Source organism: Caretta caretta, chromosome 15 (assembly GCF_965140235.1).
Source record: "Caretta caretta isolate rCarCar2 chromosome 15, rCarCar1.hap1, whole genome shotgun sequence".
Lineage (NCBI taxonomy): Eukaryota > Metazoa > Chordata > Testudines > Cheloniidae > Caretta > Caretta caretta.
Window position 1 is genome coordinate 13,083,377 of NC_134220.1, and position 16,083 is coordinate 13,099,459.

Consider the following 16,083-nt stretch of genomic DNA (forward strand, 5'->3'; position numbering starts at 1 on the left):
TTCCTTTATTATAACTACAGTAAACAAGGTCATGGAGGACTGGCTTGAGAATTTATGACCACGGTGAAAGAACCCTTCCTTATTTTTGCTTTCAATTTATATTCTTCAAACCCTTTTCTTATTTTTTGGCTACTGCATCCAAATCACTTTTCTTTAGGAGGAGGGGGAAGGAAAGGACAATGTATGGAGAGTGAAATATAAGACTCTTGATATTCAAATTGGAAAGCCTGGAGGAGCCAGAAAAGTTTTCAAGTGATTGGGATGGGGTGAGGAAAGGGGAAGTTATTTTGGTTTTAGAGATTGGATGGGGTTGCATAAACCCAAAGGACAGAAAGCTCAAGCTGGGGAGAGTCTTCTAAGAAGCCACAATGACTTCAAATCTACAACCCTTCAGAGGAGAAATTCTGTGTACAATAAAGTTTATTCTTCAACTTGCGATCAAAGAGATAAAATTAAGGGACGCGGATTGAAATAAAACAACTTATTCCTATAATTTTGTGGTGTTAACTCAGATAAACAAAGGTGATTTGAGCTAGTCTACAAGACAGCACCTCATGACATCACAGTATCCCATGAATTTACCATGAGTCTTCTAATGGGATCTTGATAATCAGCCAACTTAATTTCTACCATGTGGAAAGCAAAGAGCACAAAAATTCCTTTAACAGAATCATAGAATATCAGGGTTGGAAGGGACCTCAGGAGGTCATCTAGTCCAACCCCCTGCTCAAAGCAGGACCAATCCCCAACTAAATCATCCCAGCCAGGGCTTTGTCAAGCCTGACCTTAAAAACCTCAAAGGAAGGAGATTCCACCACCTCCCTAGGTCACGCATTCCAATGTTTCACCACCCTCCTAGTGAAAAAGTTTTTCCTAATATCCAACCTAAACCTCCCCCACTGCAACTTGAGACCATTACTCCTTGTTCTGTCAACAGCTACCACTGAGAACAGTCTAGGTCCATCCTCTTTGGAACCCCCTTTCAGGTAGTTGAAAGCAGCTATCAAATCCCCCCTCATTCTTCTCTTCTGCAGACTAAACAATCCCAGTTCCCTCAGCCTCTCCTCATAAGTCATGTGATCCAGTCCCCTAATCATTTTTGTTGCCCTCCGCTGGACGTTTTCTAATTTTTCCACATCCTTCTTGTAATGTGGGGCTGCTGGCAATGCCCCTACTTATACATCCCAAAATGCCATTGGCCTTCTTGGCAACAAGGGCACACTGTTGACTCATATCCAGCTTCTCGTCCACTGTAACCCCTAGGTCCTTTTTTGCAGAACTGCTGCCGAGCCATTCGGTCCCTAGTCTGTCGCGGTACATGGGATCTTCCGTCCTAAGGGCAGGACTCTGCACTTGTCCTTGTTGAACCTCATCAGATTTCTTTTGGCCCAATCCTCTAATTTGTCTAGGTCCCTCTGTAACCTATCCCTACCCTCCAGTGTATCTACCTCTCCTCCCAGTTTAGTGTCATCTGCAAACTTGCTGAGGGTGCAATCCACACCATCCTCCAGATCATTCTACTTTCCAAACACTTCAGGTGCTCTGTAGATTTGCTCCTTTCCCTCACTAATTCAGAGCCAGCCCACTACTGTCACAGGCCATAATGAACGCAGCAAACATAGGAAGCATGGCATGATCTACCCTATGCACCCAGAGAATCACAAGGTATCCTTGGCCTGGAACAACACATCTTAAGGGTACAGGAAGAGTTAAACTTTTACTAACTGGCTGTCCTCTACATTCTCTTCTACCTCTTATGCTGCTTACAATGAGCCATAACGTGCAGGTTACTATAATCCTACATGTGGTGTTCCAGTGAGTCAGATTTTAGTAGAGTGCCCCCCTCAGCCAGCAGACAGGGCACAGCAAAATAGCAGAGAAAAGACAAGAGCAAAACTGAAGGGACTGAGATTCTAGGCAAGAAAAAGAAATGAACCCAAATGATCTAGCTAGATTGAAATCCAGGGCCTCTCTGAACCAACAGACACTCTAGTTCAGGGGTTCTCAAATGGGATCAGGACCCCCCAGGGGGTCGCAAGCTGTCAGCCTCCACCCCAAACCCCACTTTGCTTCCAGAATTTATAATGGTGTTCAATATATTAAAAAGTTTTTTCAATTGATGGAGGGGGAGAATACTCAGAGGCTTGCTATGTGAAAGGGGTCACCAGTACAAAAGTTTGAGAATCCCTGCTCTAGTTGATCATCCACTAAGGTATAGCTTAAGGTTCATGGCAATGTAACATGTTATGGTCTCATTTCTACTTTCAGTAACACCATTCCTTTCCCACCCACTCCCCCATGACTTTAATACATGGTTTCAAGACTTCTCTTTCCAGATGCTTTTCTCCATAATAAGCTGTGCTCACTGGTTTTCATGGGAGGGGAATATTTGCCAGTCGCTCTCTTCCCAGCAGCTGAAGAACGATGCTTGGAATTAAATGGCGTAATTCTGCCTCCCATGGAACTTTTGTGCCCCAAGAGCTCAAGTGGAGGAAGAAGAAAAACGTTTCAGAGAGTTCCCCCTGCTTTAACTCCTAGTCTGCCCCAGTGCACAGGTCCTCTCTTCTTGGCATGTATCCCTTCAGAGCACATCAAATAGCGTGAGCTGTTGAAGAGCAAAGGGACTGCATCTGCAGTGCTCCTAGCTCAGGACCAGACCCTCATCTCCAATGTATGGGATCCTTCTCTTTAAAAGATTGAATACACACTGTACAGTGCCCCTACTACACAATGGCAAACTAAATTAATGCTTATATCCTGTTTCCTTTCATAGCACTACCCATTCCCACAAGGTATGAGCAGTGATGAGTTGCCAGAAGCTGAAGAACCGGTTCCTTCAGTCGCTACGAGTCTTCGGCGGCACTTCAGTGGCACGTCCTTCAGTCGCTCCGGGTCTTCGGCGGCACTGAAGGACCTGCCACCGAAGTGCCGCCGAAGGCCCAAAGCGAGTGAAGGACCCGCCGCCGAAGGCTCAGAGTGCCACCGGGTGAGTAAAAATTCACAGAGGAGCCTCCGCAGCCGAGAGCTCAGGCAGGATGCGAGCCGCAGTTTGCCCACCCCTTTAACAACCGCTTCTAAACCGGCTTCAAAATTTAACAACCGGTTCGCGTGAACCGGTGCAAACCGGCTCCAGCTCACCACTGGGTATGAGCATCCACACAGCACGTTCCCTCTTTTAAAACCAGCCTGCACCCCCTGCAGGAGTCAAGTGGGGAGGCTGCAGTCAGGTGCTTGACACTCAGTGTGGTTATGACAGTTTCATATATTCCAAGGCCGTCTTCTAGTCTGACCTCCTGTATAACAAGCTCCTGCCTCCTTTTTGGCAGCAATCCCTCTGCTGAGAGTAGAGTACTAGGAGATGCAGGTCAGGCTTGTGCTGAGCACCGACCTCTTCAGTCCATCCCCACCAAAGTTTTAGTTCTCACTACTTCCTTTCCCAAGGCTGCTTTGGTGCTTCACGAATCTTCCCCTACCAGAGGCCATCTTATACATTTGTACTCTTCTGACTCCTACACTGCACTATTCCCAGGGAGTAGGATTAGATTACACAATAAACAAAACCTCAGTTTCCAGGATATGATCTTTACAACTGGCTCAGACTAGCTCTGTGAAGTCCAGCTCAATTGGACTTTAGGTTTTGACAGTTTGCACCCAGCAAGACTCCAGCAAATCCAAGCTACCCGCTGTTGCACATAATCCTGCCATGTTCTTTAAGGGAATCTCACGAAGTAGTAAAAATACTTTTGACCTAAAGGAAAACTCTAGCAATCAGTTACCTAACAATACTTATATTTTTTTAATGCTTAAGCCAGTGAACAAAACCCTGTGTACCCTGTAGCAAGCTGGATTTAAGTTTGTCACCAAGGGCCCCTGCTTTGGTGGCAAGACTGAAAATTCTGCAGAAACAATAAGCTTAACAAACAGGTTTTCATATTTGCAGTTGGATCTGTATCCAGTCTATTAATTTGATATTACATTCAGTTTTACTTTATTCCTATATTTCCAGTGTGCTCAAAATTTTTGTACCAACATTTCATAAGGGCATTGTAGCAGTCAAGGCTACTGGAGATTGTAGCAGATCAGAAGGGGAAGCTGGAGATTTTGACACCAAAGAATATGTAGCAGACAATTTGGGATTAGTACACTGGCTCTTATTTTAGCAGAAACACTCGGCTAAACATTATTAAAATAGAAAAGAACTATTTAATCTGACATTTAAATTACCATCAGTAGGCTTCAGAGTCAACCCAAATGAGGTAAATAGGGAAGCTCACTCCTCTTGGTTATTGTTTTAGACTTAGCGAGACCCCACTGACATTCAGTTCATGCTTCATAGCACTTCAGTCACAAGGGCTAGAAGACCAACTTTTTTTAGATTAAAGTTTAAAAAAAATGGAGCTCAGTTCTGAATTTGGTGGCAAGTTCAATAGCCATGAAATTGTTGAGTCCTAAGCCCTACCAGCAATTAACAGTGCAGCTGCATTCTTAGCAAGATCCAGAAGCTACTCTGCAAAGAGACAATCAAGTCTTGTGGTGACAGGGGCACATGCTGCTCTTCTGTCATGTAAGATAAATCGAAAGCACAGCCTGGACACCCAATATTTTTATACCAAGTCCATATTTGGTCCTTTCTTGGAAAAGGTGTTATCAAATATGACACCAAGTTTCTTAAATTTAGCACCATCACCAAATTGATCTTTCAATTATTGAGATCAAGTAGATAGACTTATGCAGACTACCAATAACCAGCTACAGCCATAAGTAGGGCTGTCAAGCGATTAAAAAACTTAATCATGATTAATCGTGCTATTAAACAATAACAGAATACCATATTTAAATATTTTGGGATGTTTTCTACATTTTCAAATATATTGATTTCAATTACAACACAGAATACAAAGTGTACAATGCTCACTTTATATTTTTTATTACAAATATTTGCACTATAAAAAACAAAAATAGCATTTTTAAATTCACCTAATACAAGTACTTAGTGCAATCTCTCTGTCATGAAAGTTCAACTTACATATGTAGAACTATGTACAAACAACTAACTGCATTCAAAAATAAAACAATGTAAAACTTTAGCGCCTACAAGTCCACTCAGTCTTATTTCAGCCAATTGCTCAGACAAACAAGTTTGGTTACAATTTGCAGGAGATAATGCTGCCCGCTTCTTGTTTACGATATCACCTGAAAGTGAGAACAGGCATTCTCATGGCACTACTGTAGCTGACGTCGCAAGATATTTACGTGCTAGATGCGCTAAAGATTTGTATGTCCCTTAATGCTTCAACCACCATTCCAGAGGACATGCATCGATGATGGTTTCTGCTCGGTAACGATCCAAAGCAGAATGGACTGACGCACGTTCATTTTCATCTTTTGAGTCAGATGCCACCAGCAGAAGGTTGATTTTCTTTTTTTGTGGTTCAGGTTCTGTAGTTTCTGCATCTGAGTGTTGCTCTTTTAAGACTTCTGAAAGCATGTGCCATACCTTGTCCCTCTCAGATTTTGGACGGCACTTCAGATTCTTAAACCTTGGGTCGAGTGCTGTAGCTATCTTTAGAAATCTCACACTGGTACCTTCTTTGCATTTTGTCAAATCTGCTGTGAGAATGTTCTTAAAACAAACAAGTGCTGGGTCATCATCCAAGACTGCTATAACATGAACTATATGGCAGAATGCGGGTAAAACAGAACAGGAGACATACAATTCTCCCCCAAGGAGTTCAGTCACAAATTTAATTAATACTTTTTTTTAAATTTTAAACAAGCATCAGCATTAGTGGACTTGTAGGCTCTGAAGTTTTAGATTGTTTTGTTTTTGAGTGAAGTTATGTAACAAAAAAAATCTACATTTGTGAGTTACACTTTCACAGTAAAGAGATTGTACTACAGTACTTGTATGAGGTGAATTGAAAAAATACTATTTTTTGTTTATCATTTATCACAGTGCAAATATTTGTAATCAAAATTATATAAAGTAAGCAGTGTACACTTTGTATTCTGTGTTGTAATTGAAATCAATATATTTGAAAATGTAGAAAAAATCCAAAAATATTTAATACATTTCAATTGGTATTCTATTGTTTAACAGTGTGATTAATTGCAATTAATTTTTTAAATCGTGATTAATTTTTTTGAGTTAATCGCATGAGTTAACTGTGATGAATCAACAGCCCTAGCCATAAGCTATTTTCTACTGCTGCTCTACCCAGCAGAAACATGTCTGAAGACAAGATAATGGCGACACATCCAACAAACAACATTATTCAAGCATTTTTCTAGGGTACAGACCAAAACCACAGCATCCACGGGACAAGCAGAACTATATATTTCTCTGCAATCTGAATTGAATTTTGGGGGACTGGTTTTACTTAAAAACTCACACTGTGGGTCTTGAGCTACTCAAACACCTACCCAAGTCAATTTAGTTTTTAAAACATTCTTCCCATCCCCTGCTAACTGATGGTCCATTCATCCCACTACATTTTCCAGGAGCTATTTTCATTCCAACTGGTGCCACATGTGCACATTTCCCTCTTTCACTGGCCTACGATTCCCCAGTTTTCCAATATTACAGGACATAATTTTCATGAAATTGACTCTTACAATCTGCACTTAATTCATTTGATGTCAAGAGTTAAGGCTTCCCAACAACCACTGGTACAACAGCACTAAGAGGTCAATATACAGAACAGGCAGCTGGACTGACAGACTGGATGGATGAGAGACTCAGGGCTAGCAGTGTAGCATCGCCTACGGAAATTCTTCTTTGACTCAAGTAATTCCAACTACAGAATAATTAGCAGGATTAAAAGAATTTTCCAGTTCCAACCAGAAAAAAATGGCATTGAATAAATATGCCAGAGCCTGTGGTGTATTTCTGGCCACTGCCTCTTTCTGCCGCACAGGCCACTCTGGCCAACACCTTCCTTTAACACGAAGTGTAGCTACTAAGTGCGACACTTCAGCAGCAATAAATACACCGTGCAAAGGACTCAGGATTTATGATCTCAGATACTCCCAGAGCTCCAAGGCCTGCTAGCAAAAGAAACTCAAAACACAATACTGGGAGGATGGCAGAAGTCTTTTGTCATCCATTAACAGGAGAAAGCAATATGGAAACTGGAGCTGCTGGGCAGGTATGAGCTGTGAAGGTGACAGTGTGAACATATAAGACATGCAGCTCATGAGGCCCAGGGAGTCCCTCATTATACATGCAAAGCCAATCAAGCACTGGGATGAGCAGCAGGAAGAGTTGATCTCCACGTCACTGTCACTGCATGAGAGAGCTTTAAATCAAAAGATTCACCCAGGGCTGAGCACTACAGAACAGTAGTGCATGAGGATTTCATAACCAATTCATAGAGCTGAGGAGGGACTTTGTTATTGTGGCAATGCTAATAAGTAGAGGGGCACTAAACTCCTTTTCTGCTTCCTTCTAGTTTTCCCTGTTCATTCCTGAGATGGCACATACCGCGCAAGTGAAATACAAATGCGAGAAAAGCTAGTGCTGGGCCTGTTCTGTTATGGCAGGTATAATAGACTCACACTTAGAGATCAGAAGGGACCACAGAACCTCACCCACCCACTCCTGTAATAGACCCAGAACCTGTGGCATATTCTGATCCAACACATTTCCAAATGTGGAATAGGGCCCTGTCAGCCTTTTCACTGAGGTAGGTCCACAGACAAAGTGCAGCTATGCTGACTCCTGCTTCATATTTTTGAAAGGACTGGCAGAACATGGACAATTTCCTGTGTGAAAGAGGGGTAGGAAATGCAGCAGAAATCCAGAACTGTAATTTGGGTGCATAATCATGTGTTTTATTTTATTCAAAGATTGTTCATAATTTGCAGCTTTACTAGGAGCTTAAAGTAGTAACATTTTTTTCTTCAGTTCAGGGACATTTCATTTAGCTCCATATCTCCTGCACCATGTCCTAATCATCAACTGAAACTGAAATTGGCCAAGTTTATTGTTCATGAAAGAGGGACTAACACTAGCTAGAGCAATGCATAGCATGGGGAGGTGTCAGGCAAGATTCCCAACACAACTCAGCCAATGCCCTGCACTCCTGGCCCATGACACTTCATATATGAGTCCTGGGGCCTCTCCTGAGCAAAGACTAGCCATGCAGTGGTTTTGTGATATGTGCAAAGATTAAGCAGAGACCAGAAAATTTGATTCATTTGAGACCTGAACCAGATATGAACATGGAATTTTTAAACATTCAAATAATGTGAACTGTGTTACTTTTTCAAAGCTTTATTCAATACCTCAAGCTTTCAAAAAGCTTCCATTTAAGGGAGAAGGGTACACTTTGGACAGTCCTGCTAAAAAAATACAGCCCAACACTACGAGTGGCTAAGAGCAATTATCTGAACGTAGTATTTTGATGAAGATAAAAGTGAACTTCTTTTAATTTGATGAGCACTAAATATAACCCAAGTACTGAATGCCTTGTACAATTCCTGACACAATGCACTTTGACTCAGTAAATACCTGTGGCATTTGCTGTCCGCCCAAAGGAATGGAGCTTGGAGGCGTGGCAGATACAGCGGTGGTAGGCGGGAACCGTGGTCTTATTTGCATCCCACCTCTGGCCATAGTTGCGGTGATCATCTTTGAGGACAGAGGGACAACAGACAAAAGTAATCGCAAAACAAGAAATGCAGTGCACTGGCAGGATGAGAAGCACATGCAACCTCCGGTATGAGACTCAAGTGAACTTTTCTCCAGATAAGCCTAATAAGCTAGTTTATGGATCCAACCCCCTGCTTCATATACCCTATATCTCCATTTGTAGAGGGCATCTAGTGAACTCTAAATATTGTGTGGGGTGATATGTAGATTCAAGTATATGGAAAAGGCCAATTATACAGAAGTATAATTTGGTTGAAAGGGTTTCCCAAATTTTGCCTGACATCTTGAATTTCTAATTTAATATTGGAATTAACGGCTCTAAGACTTATCAAGAATGCTTTATACAAGCTTCTTCAATCATATATTGTCACAAGTTTTGGTTTCTGATGTCCTCTACCATGCTATGGATTCATCTGAGGATTTGAAACCCACAGCAATATTTGTACCATTGTATCTTTCCACATTAATGGAATTGACGGACATTTCAACAGTAACTGCTGATAAGAATCCTCCAACGAAGCCTGTGATTTAGTGAACAAGACTTCAGAACCAACCAACCTATGGCAGTATGACTCCAAAAAAGAGACTTCCAACAGAAAGGACTTCTATGGTTTAGATAAAATACTCTGTCCTTCCTCCTGCAATCCCCAGAATAGGTGAAACGTACAGTCAAAACTAAAGTTTGAGTTCCCTTTCGGTGAACACCCATCCCTTCTGCTAAATAAATAGCCCTCAGGGCCACTAACTTCAATTAAGTACTAAAGTACTAACTTCAATAAAGTAGCCTTCCCTCAGGAATGTTCATCTCTTTACTTGGTTTCAGTTATAAGGACTCGGAAGAATCAGCTGGAATATAAACACTGCTTAGGACAGATTTCAGGGGTCAGTGGTAGAATGGATTTATTTTTAGAAGTAGTCCTAGGGGTGAGCTACTCCTGGTCCCAGAACATTCAAATCTCCTTGCAGGCTGTTGGGTCTAGAAACCATAGTTTTTTTTATAGTTTTTTTTTTTTAATTGCTTTAAATGCTGTAATTACACAGAATGTGCTATCAATCAGAAGTCTGATACAACAAGTGAAAAATTAGCATATTGTGGCACATTCTGCTACTGGGATTCAGGGAATTTGGCACATCTGTGCATATCAATTAGGAAGAGCTCCTTTTCATTGCTTTTCACTTCTATGACAGATAGAGAGCTCCAAGTCCCCTTTCTCTAATCTGCACACTACTAATTGTTGCTAGAAGGACCTAACTAATCCAGGTGTGAAAGAAGTCTCCTTTTATTTGAATGACTGTGGGCATTCTTGCTTAGTGTTCTGTGTCAATGGGTTGAAGCAGCCAGCAACATGTCTCTAGAGAGTCAGAGAATGCATGTGCTTACAATTGTTAAAATAAATAAAATTAAATTACAACACAGCAAGACTGAGAAAGGAAAGCAATAACTGATAAAAAAACCAGCATCAAATTCAGCACGGCTGTTAGTTCACAACATCAGAGCAATGAGGTCTCTTTCCATCCAGGAAGTGAGGGATGTCAGAGACAGGATTTCAGGAGGTAAACAAATGAGGGAACTTCAGGCACCACAGGCACAGGCACAGGCACAAATACAGCGTGCGACAGCCATCACAAGCACACAACCGAGCGCTGGCACAAAGCACAGGTGGATGCTACAGAGTGCAGTGAATAGCTACAGGGTCAACCGAAGAGCTGGCAGAGCAACACAACCCTAACAGAAAGGAAAGTGCTGGCAGCACACAAGTCCCTCAAAGCCTTGCCCACCCATCCCACGAACCCACAGGGGCACACACGAGGGCCCAGTAACGTATGGGAAAACCCATGGATGCCATGCTGAACCGCATGTACCATCTTGGTCCTGTTTCTCATGCCATACCACCAAAGTGAGTGTATTAGATATCTCTTCCAGAGTCAATGGAATTAGATGCAGATTCACTGTTAAGGAGTCTGGCTAACCATGAAGCAACAGAACAAACTCTGATTCAAAGGCTTACGGCTGTTGGGCGGTTTGTTTTGGTTTAGTTTGTTTTTTTAAGCATGTGCTGCTGGAGAGGAAGGAAATATGCTGTTAGAATTATACCAATTCTATGACCTTCGAATAAGGAATTTGCCCTTTGCTACCCTTCCAGGTGTTCAAAAAGTTCATTACAATATTTGCAGCGAGTAGGGTCCCCTGCCCCTTTGGTATGTGAGGGAGGGGAAGGAGTTCAAGAGACTACTGTTGCTTTGTGCAAGCAATTACAGGACATCAGCACCACATTTACAAGACTTATTGTATAAAAATGGGAAGACATTGCTGCTCCAGTGACCCTGCTCTGGGGCTTCTGGAGAAAAACTGATACTGGAGGCAAAACAAACTATGTTTGAAATACCCTCACTGTGAAAATCAGGACAAATTAGTTTGGGAGAAGGGAGAGAATCCATCCTAAAAGAAGAGGGGAATAAAGAAAGGATTCTTCCCCTAAGATATAAATCCCATGATTTGATAGTATCAGTCAGGACATAAGAACTTGAGTCTTAAAAAAAACCCCAGATTTGCTCCAGATGAAGTCTGATTCCTTCGTCTGAGGATTCAGAATTCCCAAATACCCAAGTTAGCATCACATTGGGATTACCAGGCTAGCTCCTTGGCTTTCAAAGAGCAACAAGCAAATCTGCATTCTGAGCATCTGGAATAAGTCAAAGCAGAACAGAATGGCTTAAACTTTAAACTTAAGTTCAGGTCATCATTCATCTTTGTGTGGTTTCCAGAGTGATCTTATGTAGCCTCTGGTCATTAGGACACTGCTTACTTCATTCATCTGCTCAATCTGAGCACAGTTACAGTCTCATAAAAGGTTGGTACATAAGCAGCAGAATGCTCGTGTGTGAACAAAATCACTATGACAACTTCAGAGAAAAGTCAAATTCTTGCTTCCACACTTCATCCACGTTAGGATTTAGGAATGATTTTAGTTGTACCCAAAGACGCTGAACAGAGACTTAAATGAAAAGGACACAAACATACTGGTGCTCCTAGGTGCTATGATAATACAAATAATAATAATAGCAGCATTGATCCAGACTCCCAGACCATTTGACAACCACAGGACATAAAACTCATATATAATGAGGCAAGTGTTATGATAGGGTAGGCTTATAATAAAACTTCCTCAGAATAGAATCTAGAATTCAAGGAAGCTTTACAGAAAATTTTAAGGAAGTGGTGTTAATGGAATAAAAGTAATAGGAGGTAACATTTACTCTCCAAAAGAAGCTGTTCTTTATAAACCCAAGAAAATCCAATCAATGCTCTGATGTCCAGAACTGTATTGACATTGTACACTTCCATATTCTCAAAACTAAACATTTTACTATATAAAACACTATTACACAAAGTACAAGAAACATGTTTAGTTATTGGACAGAAGAGAATTAATTGAATTTTAATTGATTTACCTTGTATCAGTATGGACCTACATGGAGTTTAGTGAATAAACCTGCCAGTGGAGTTTAGAAAGCTTTCAGCAGCCCTAATTTGTGACAGACACTGAGTTATACCTTAGTTTATATCCCATATGGTAATGTAGCTGTGATGCAAAACCAGCTGTCAACCACCATCACCAGAAGCTTTCCAGATGCACTGTGGTATTAAGCAACCTGTATGGGGAAATTCACTTAACAGGGCAAGAAGTAGAATGCCCCCATATAAACACAACCCACTTGCTGGACAGCAACACTAAATTAATGACATGACAGCTGTCCTGCTAGCCACCCTAACTCCCTGTAGCTCCCACCTGGAGATTATTCACAAAACAAAACAAAAAGAATAGTTTTAAAAGCACATGTTTAAACTGTAATGAATGGGTTCTTGTCACTGCCACTGTACTTACCATTGCTCATCTTTCATCTGGTGTGAACATAATGTAAGAAATATAAAAGGCCCAGTATAGAAACAGAATGTAATGGCCTTGCAGAACTTCAGCATCAATAAGAGAAGTAGCTTTGGGTGATCTTAGGCCACTATTCCTAGTACAGATCCTCAGGGATACAGGTGAGAAGAACCACCAATTGTTACAATTCACATTGCACACAAACTTTAAACACTGAAGGGGTGCAGGATGTCTAGGCCATTACTTTTTCACTGGACGCAGCATGACATAGTGCACAGGGAGTCAGGAGAACTGGATTCTATTCCCAAATGTGCCACTGATTGATCCTGGACAAGTCACTTCACCTATGTACCTCAGTTTCCCCACCTGAAAAACGTCCATAATTATACTTACCCCTGTTAGTGAAAGACTACGAATGAAAGGCACTAAGCATTATATGAGACCCTTAGGGAGGATGGGAAGTATGGTTCAACTCAAGCCCAAGTCTTCCCCATCTAGCCTTGGTGCTGGGCACATACGGGAGCATAGTCTGACGCTAGAGCGTACTGCTAGTTAAAAAAAATTGAATTGTGCACCGGACAACAAGCCTTCATCCAGCACTTCATATGTGACTCATTTACATGTGCCATTTATCTTGAGAGTTAACATTCAAAACGAGAGCTATTTATATCTACTGTCCATTTTACTCAATGAGAGGGGAGAGGAAATGATGGAACAGAGAAAAGTGGGGGGGGGAGGGAGAACGTCAATACCTCCACTAATACTTTTGTGTTTGGGAGTTGGAAGGGAGATCGCATCTGAGTATAGACCAGCAGTCACCAGTTCATAGCAGAGAGAAGTTCATATGACAAGGCAGTCTCCTAAGAAAGTGTTATGGAAATAGAAGTGAAACACTCCAGGAACAGCTAGACCTATCGCATGACTACAGTAGACAGTCTTAACGTGCACTGCTAGGTCACTCCAGGCAGCAGTATCTGACCTACTAGGGACAAGCATGCACAAAGAAGGTGTCAATGAAATCCTGCCTCTGACTCACAGCAAAAGGGAAACAGTGCATAATCACCCATACCACCTTCGTAAGGACAACTGATGTCAAATCCCTCCTCAGAAAGCTACCAAAAATCCATCTCCATGCTCAGTTTTAGCATGCACTTGCTACAGGCCTGCCCTAGTGACACTGGCTCCATGGGCCCTTACCTGCCCTGAAGCTCCCATCTGAGCAGCCTGGGCCTGAGCTGCTTGGACTGCTGCCGCTGCCTGCTGCTGCTGCACCAGTTGAGCTCTTACCTTGAATATTTGAAGAAAGAAGGGGGTAAGCAGGAGTAACTGGTTAGGGTGGATGTCACCTTTCCACAGCATTTAGCTCAACCATCTTACTAATTCCTTCAGTTATGAGCAAACAAGACTGTCGGCTATGCATTTACACTGGACTAGTGTATGACTCACTTCATGAACACGAGCAGCTGGCTTCGAATCAGCCTCCCCAATGCTACACCTCTAACACTGACTTTTCCTTGCGGCATCTTCTCTGCACTGGCATTCCTACAGGCAGACTCAACGGCCACTTGGACTGTGCCATGACAAACCATTAGCTTTGTTAATTTCACTCAAGTACACAATATTAGATGCCTGCATGCGACAGCTGGTTAGAATTGTGCATCACTCTGTAACTGTTGCAGAAGTGCGACACATGTAAGCTACTCCTAGATTAGCTACCAAGTCCCAACCTTCAATAAGGCCAAGGGTGAAGTAGAGTAGAGCTCACAATTAAAACTTAGATCTCCTGCTTAGTAATGCACAGCACTCTCACTAAGCCCTCACTAGGTCAGTTTCCATAGCACTGAACAGTAAGCCAACAGTAAGAAAATCTGCACCATTAACAGCATTAGCTGACTCAGACTGAAGCGATACTAGGAGATCCACCATGAAAATCACAAAAATCAAAATTACCCTGTCCTCAACCTATGAACTGCTATTTTAAGAGAAGTTGCATCAAGTGACAATCATCCCCGACTAGTTCAACCCTAACAATACAGTCAGCAGGGGCAGATTTGGTGGTCATTGTTGCACCTTCCCCAACCCACTGAGGTTCCAACCCCTTTCAGTGTAGTAGCAGAAGCAATGCCAAAGGGGTCTCATGCTGCAGTAGCGTGAGAGGGCTGACGTGTACACACATGTATTAGGGCATTTAATTAAGTTTGCTCATGTTCTAGCAAAATCAGCATTCACCAGAATGTAATGTTATACCTATATAAAACAAGATCTCACTCATCTCCTTGTCCCACCAATAGCAACAAAGGAACTGAATCTCAAACACTAGCTTCTCTATCCAGCATACCAAAAGATTTCATAGACTAGCTACAAAACCTTGGGATTTTAGCAAAGCACTATGCTGTGCTGGCAAGCAATAAAGCAACACAAGTTAGTGGTTAGCATTGTTATGCAAGCACTAGGTTAACAGCTAACCTCTTAACAGGTTACAATATTTCACATCTCTGCTATTAGCACTAACAAGGCTTATTTATCAATGAGGACTTTCTATTTCCCTAGAGGCTCATGGAATACACAACCATTTGTTTTGGGTCTTTAACACACTTACCTGCATGGCTTTTAACTGCTGCTGGGTAAAAGGTACAGACATGACCTGACTAGGGATCTGTCCTGAGATTGCCTGTCCCTGAGAGACCATGGGCTGGGGCTGTGACTGTGGTGGAAGCTGAGACTGTTGGGCCTGAGCAACCTGCTGCTGCTGCTGCTGCTGCTGCATCTGTTGCATCTGCTGTTGCATGACTTGCTGAGACGGCGGCTGCTGTATCTGTTGCTGTGGTATTTGCTGCTGCTGCTGCTGCACCTGCATAGCCTGAGCTGCCTGCTGCTGTAACTGCATTTGAGCAATTCGCTGTAGTTGCTGCTGCTGCTGCTGCATCTAAAACAGGAAAAGCCGGGATGCTCAAGTTTCCAGCAATGCAACAGTGTCTTTAGTATTAGAAAGAAAGCCAATGGCCTGCAGGCAGCACACCGGCTCATCATACTGAGTTAAAGCATTTAGTCCAAATGAAAAGGCCTACCCGTCAAGCCAGCCTCAGGCTTCAAACAACTCACCTGCATGCAGTTTATATTCTAATTTCCCTCTCCAGACGGGCACAAAGTCATCTGCTACCACTAACAGAGAGTTTCAAGGTGAAGGTACCCAGCCCTCTAGCTTCTCTGGCATAAAAGATCACAACACACTTCTCCAAACTGTCATCAAGCTAATGTCAGCATCACCATTTACCTACACAAGAACAGGACAGCATCAACCTCTTCTACTTGCATACATCATCTTTAGGCATGCCTCATATTTCTGTACCGCAATATTTTTTTAAGTGACAAATGGGTAATTCACACAACTGAGACAAAACAGTTACTATTTCTAGAGGAAACTCGGGGGAGGGAGGAGAGTCGGGTGTCCACTCCCATCCCCTCCTGCATCCCTGACCTTCTCCGAAGCAGACAAACATCACCCTGACTCTTAGACTCAAACAAGAAGGGCACAAAATTCGT

At 42.3% G+C, this 16,083-nt stretch overlaps 1 protein-coding gene across 6 annotated transcripts in view; it reads right to left on the minus strand.

The window, feature by feature from the left end:
- The window catches only part of MED15 (mediator complex subunit 15), a 41,766-nt gene that overhangs the window by 7,976 nt on the left and 17,707 nt on the right, over positions 1-16,083 (minus strand). For 2 of the 6 annotated variants that reach the window (XM_048821859.2, XM_048821858.2), the window contains exons 7-9: positions 15,140-15,466; positions 13,738-13,827; positions 8,513-8,632 (exon numbers count right to left, since the gene is read on the minus strand). In XM_048821859.2, coding sequence (XP_048677816.2) covers positions 8,513-8,632; positions 13,738-13,827; positions 15,140-15,466 — 537 coding nt within the window. The remainder of the gene's footprint in view (positions 1-8,512; positions 8,633-13,737; positions 13,828-15,139; positions 15,467-16,083) is intronic. The other 4 variants (XM_048821863.2, XM_048821860.2, XM_048821861.2 and 1 more) reach the window with 4 other exon arrangements.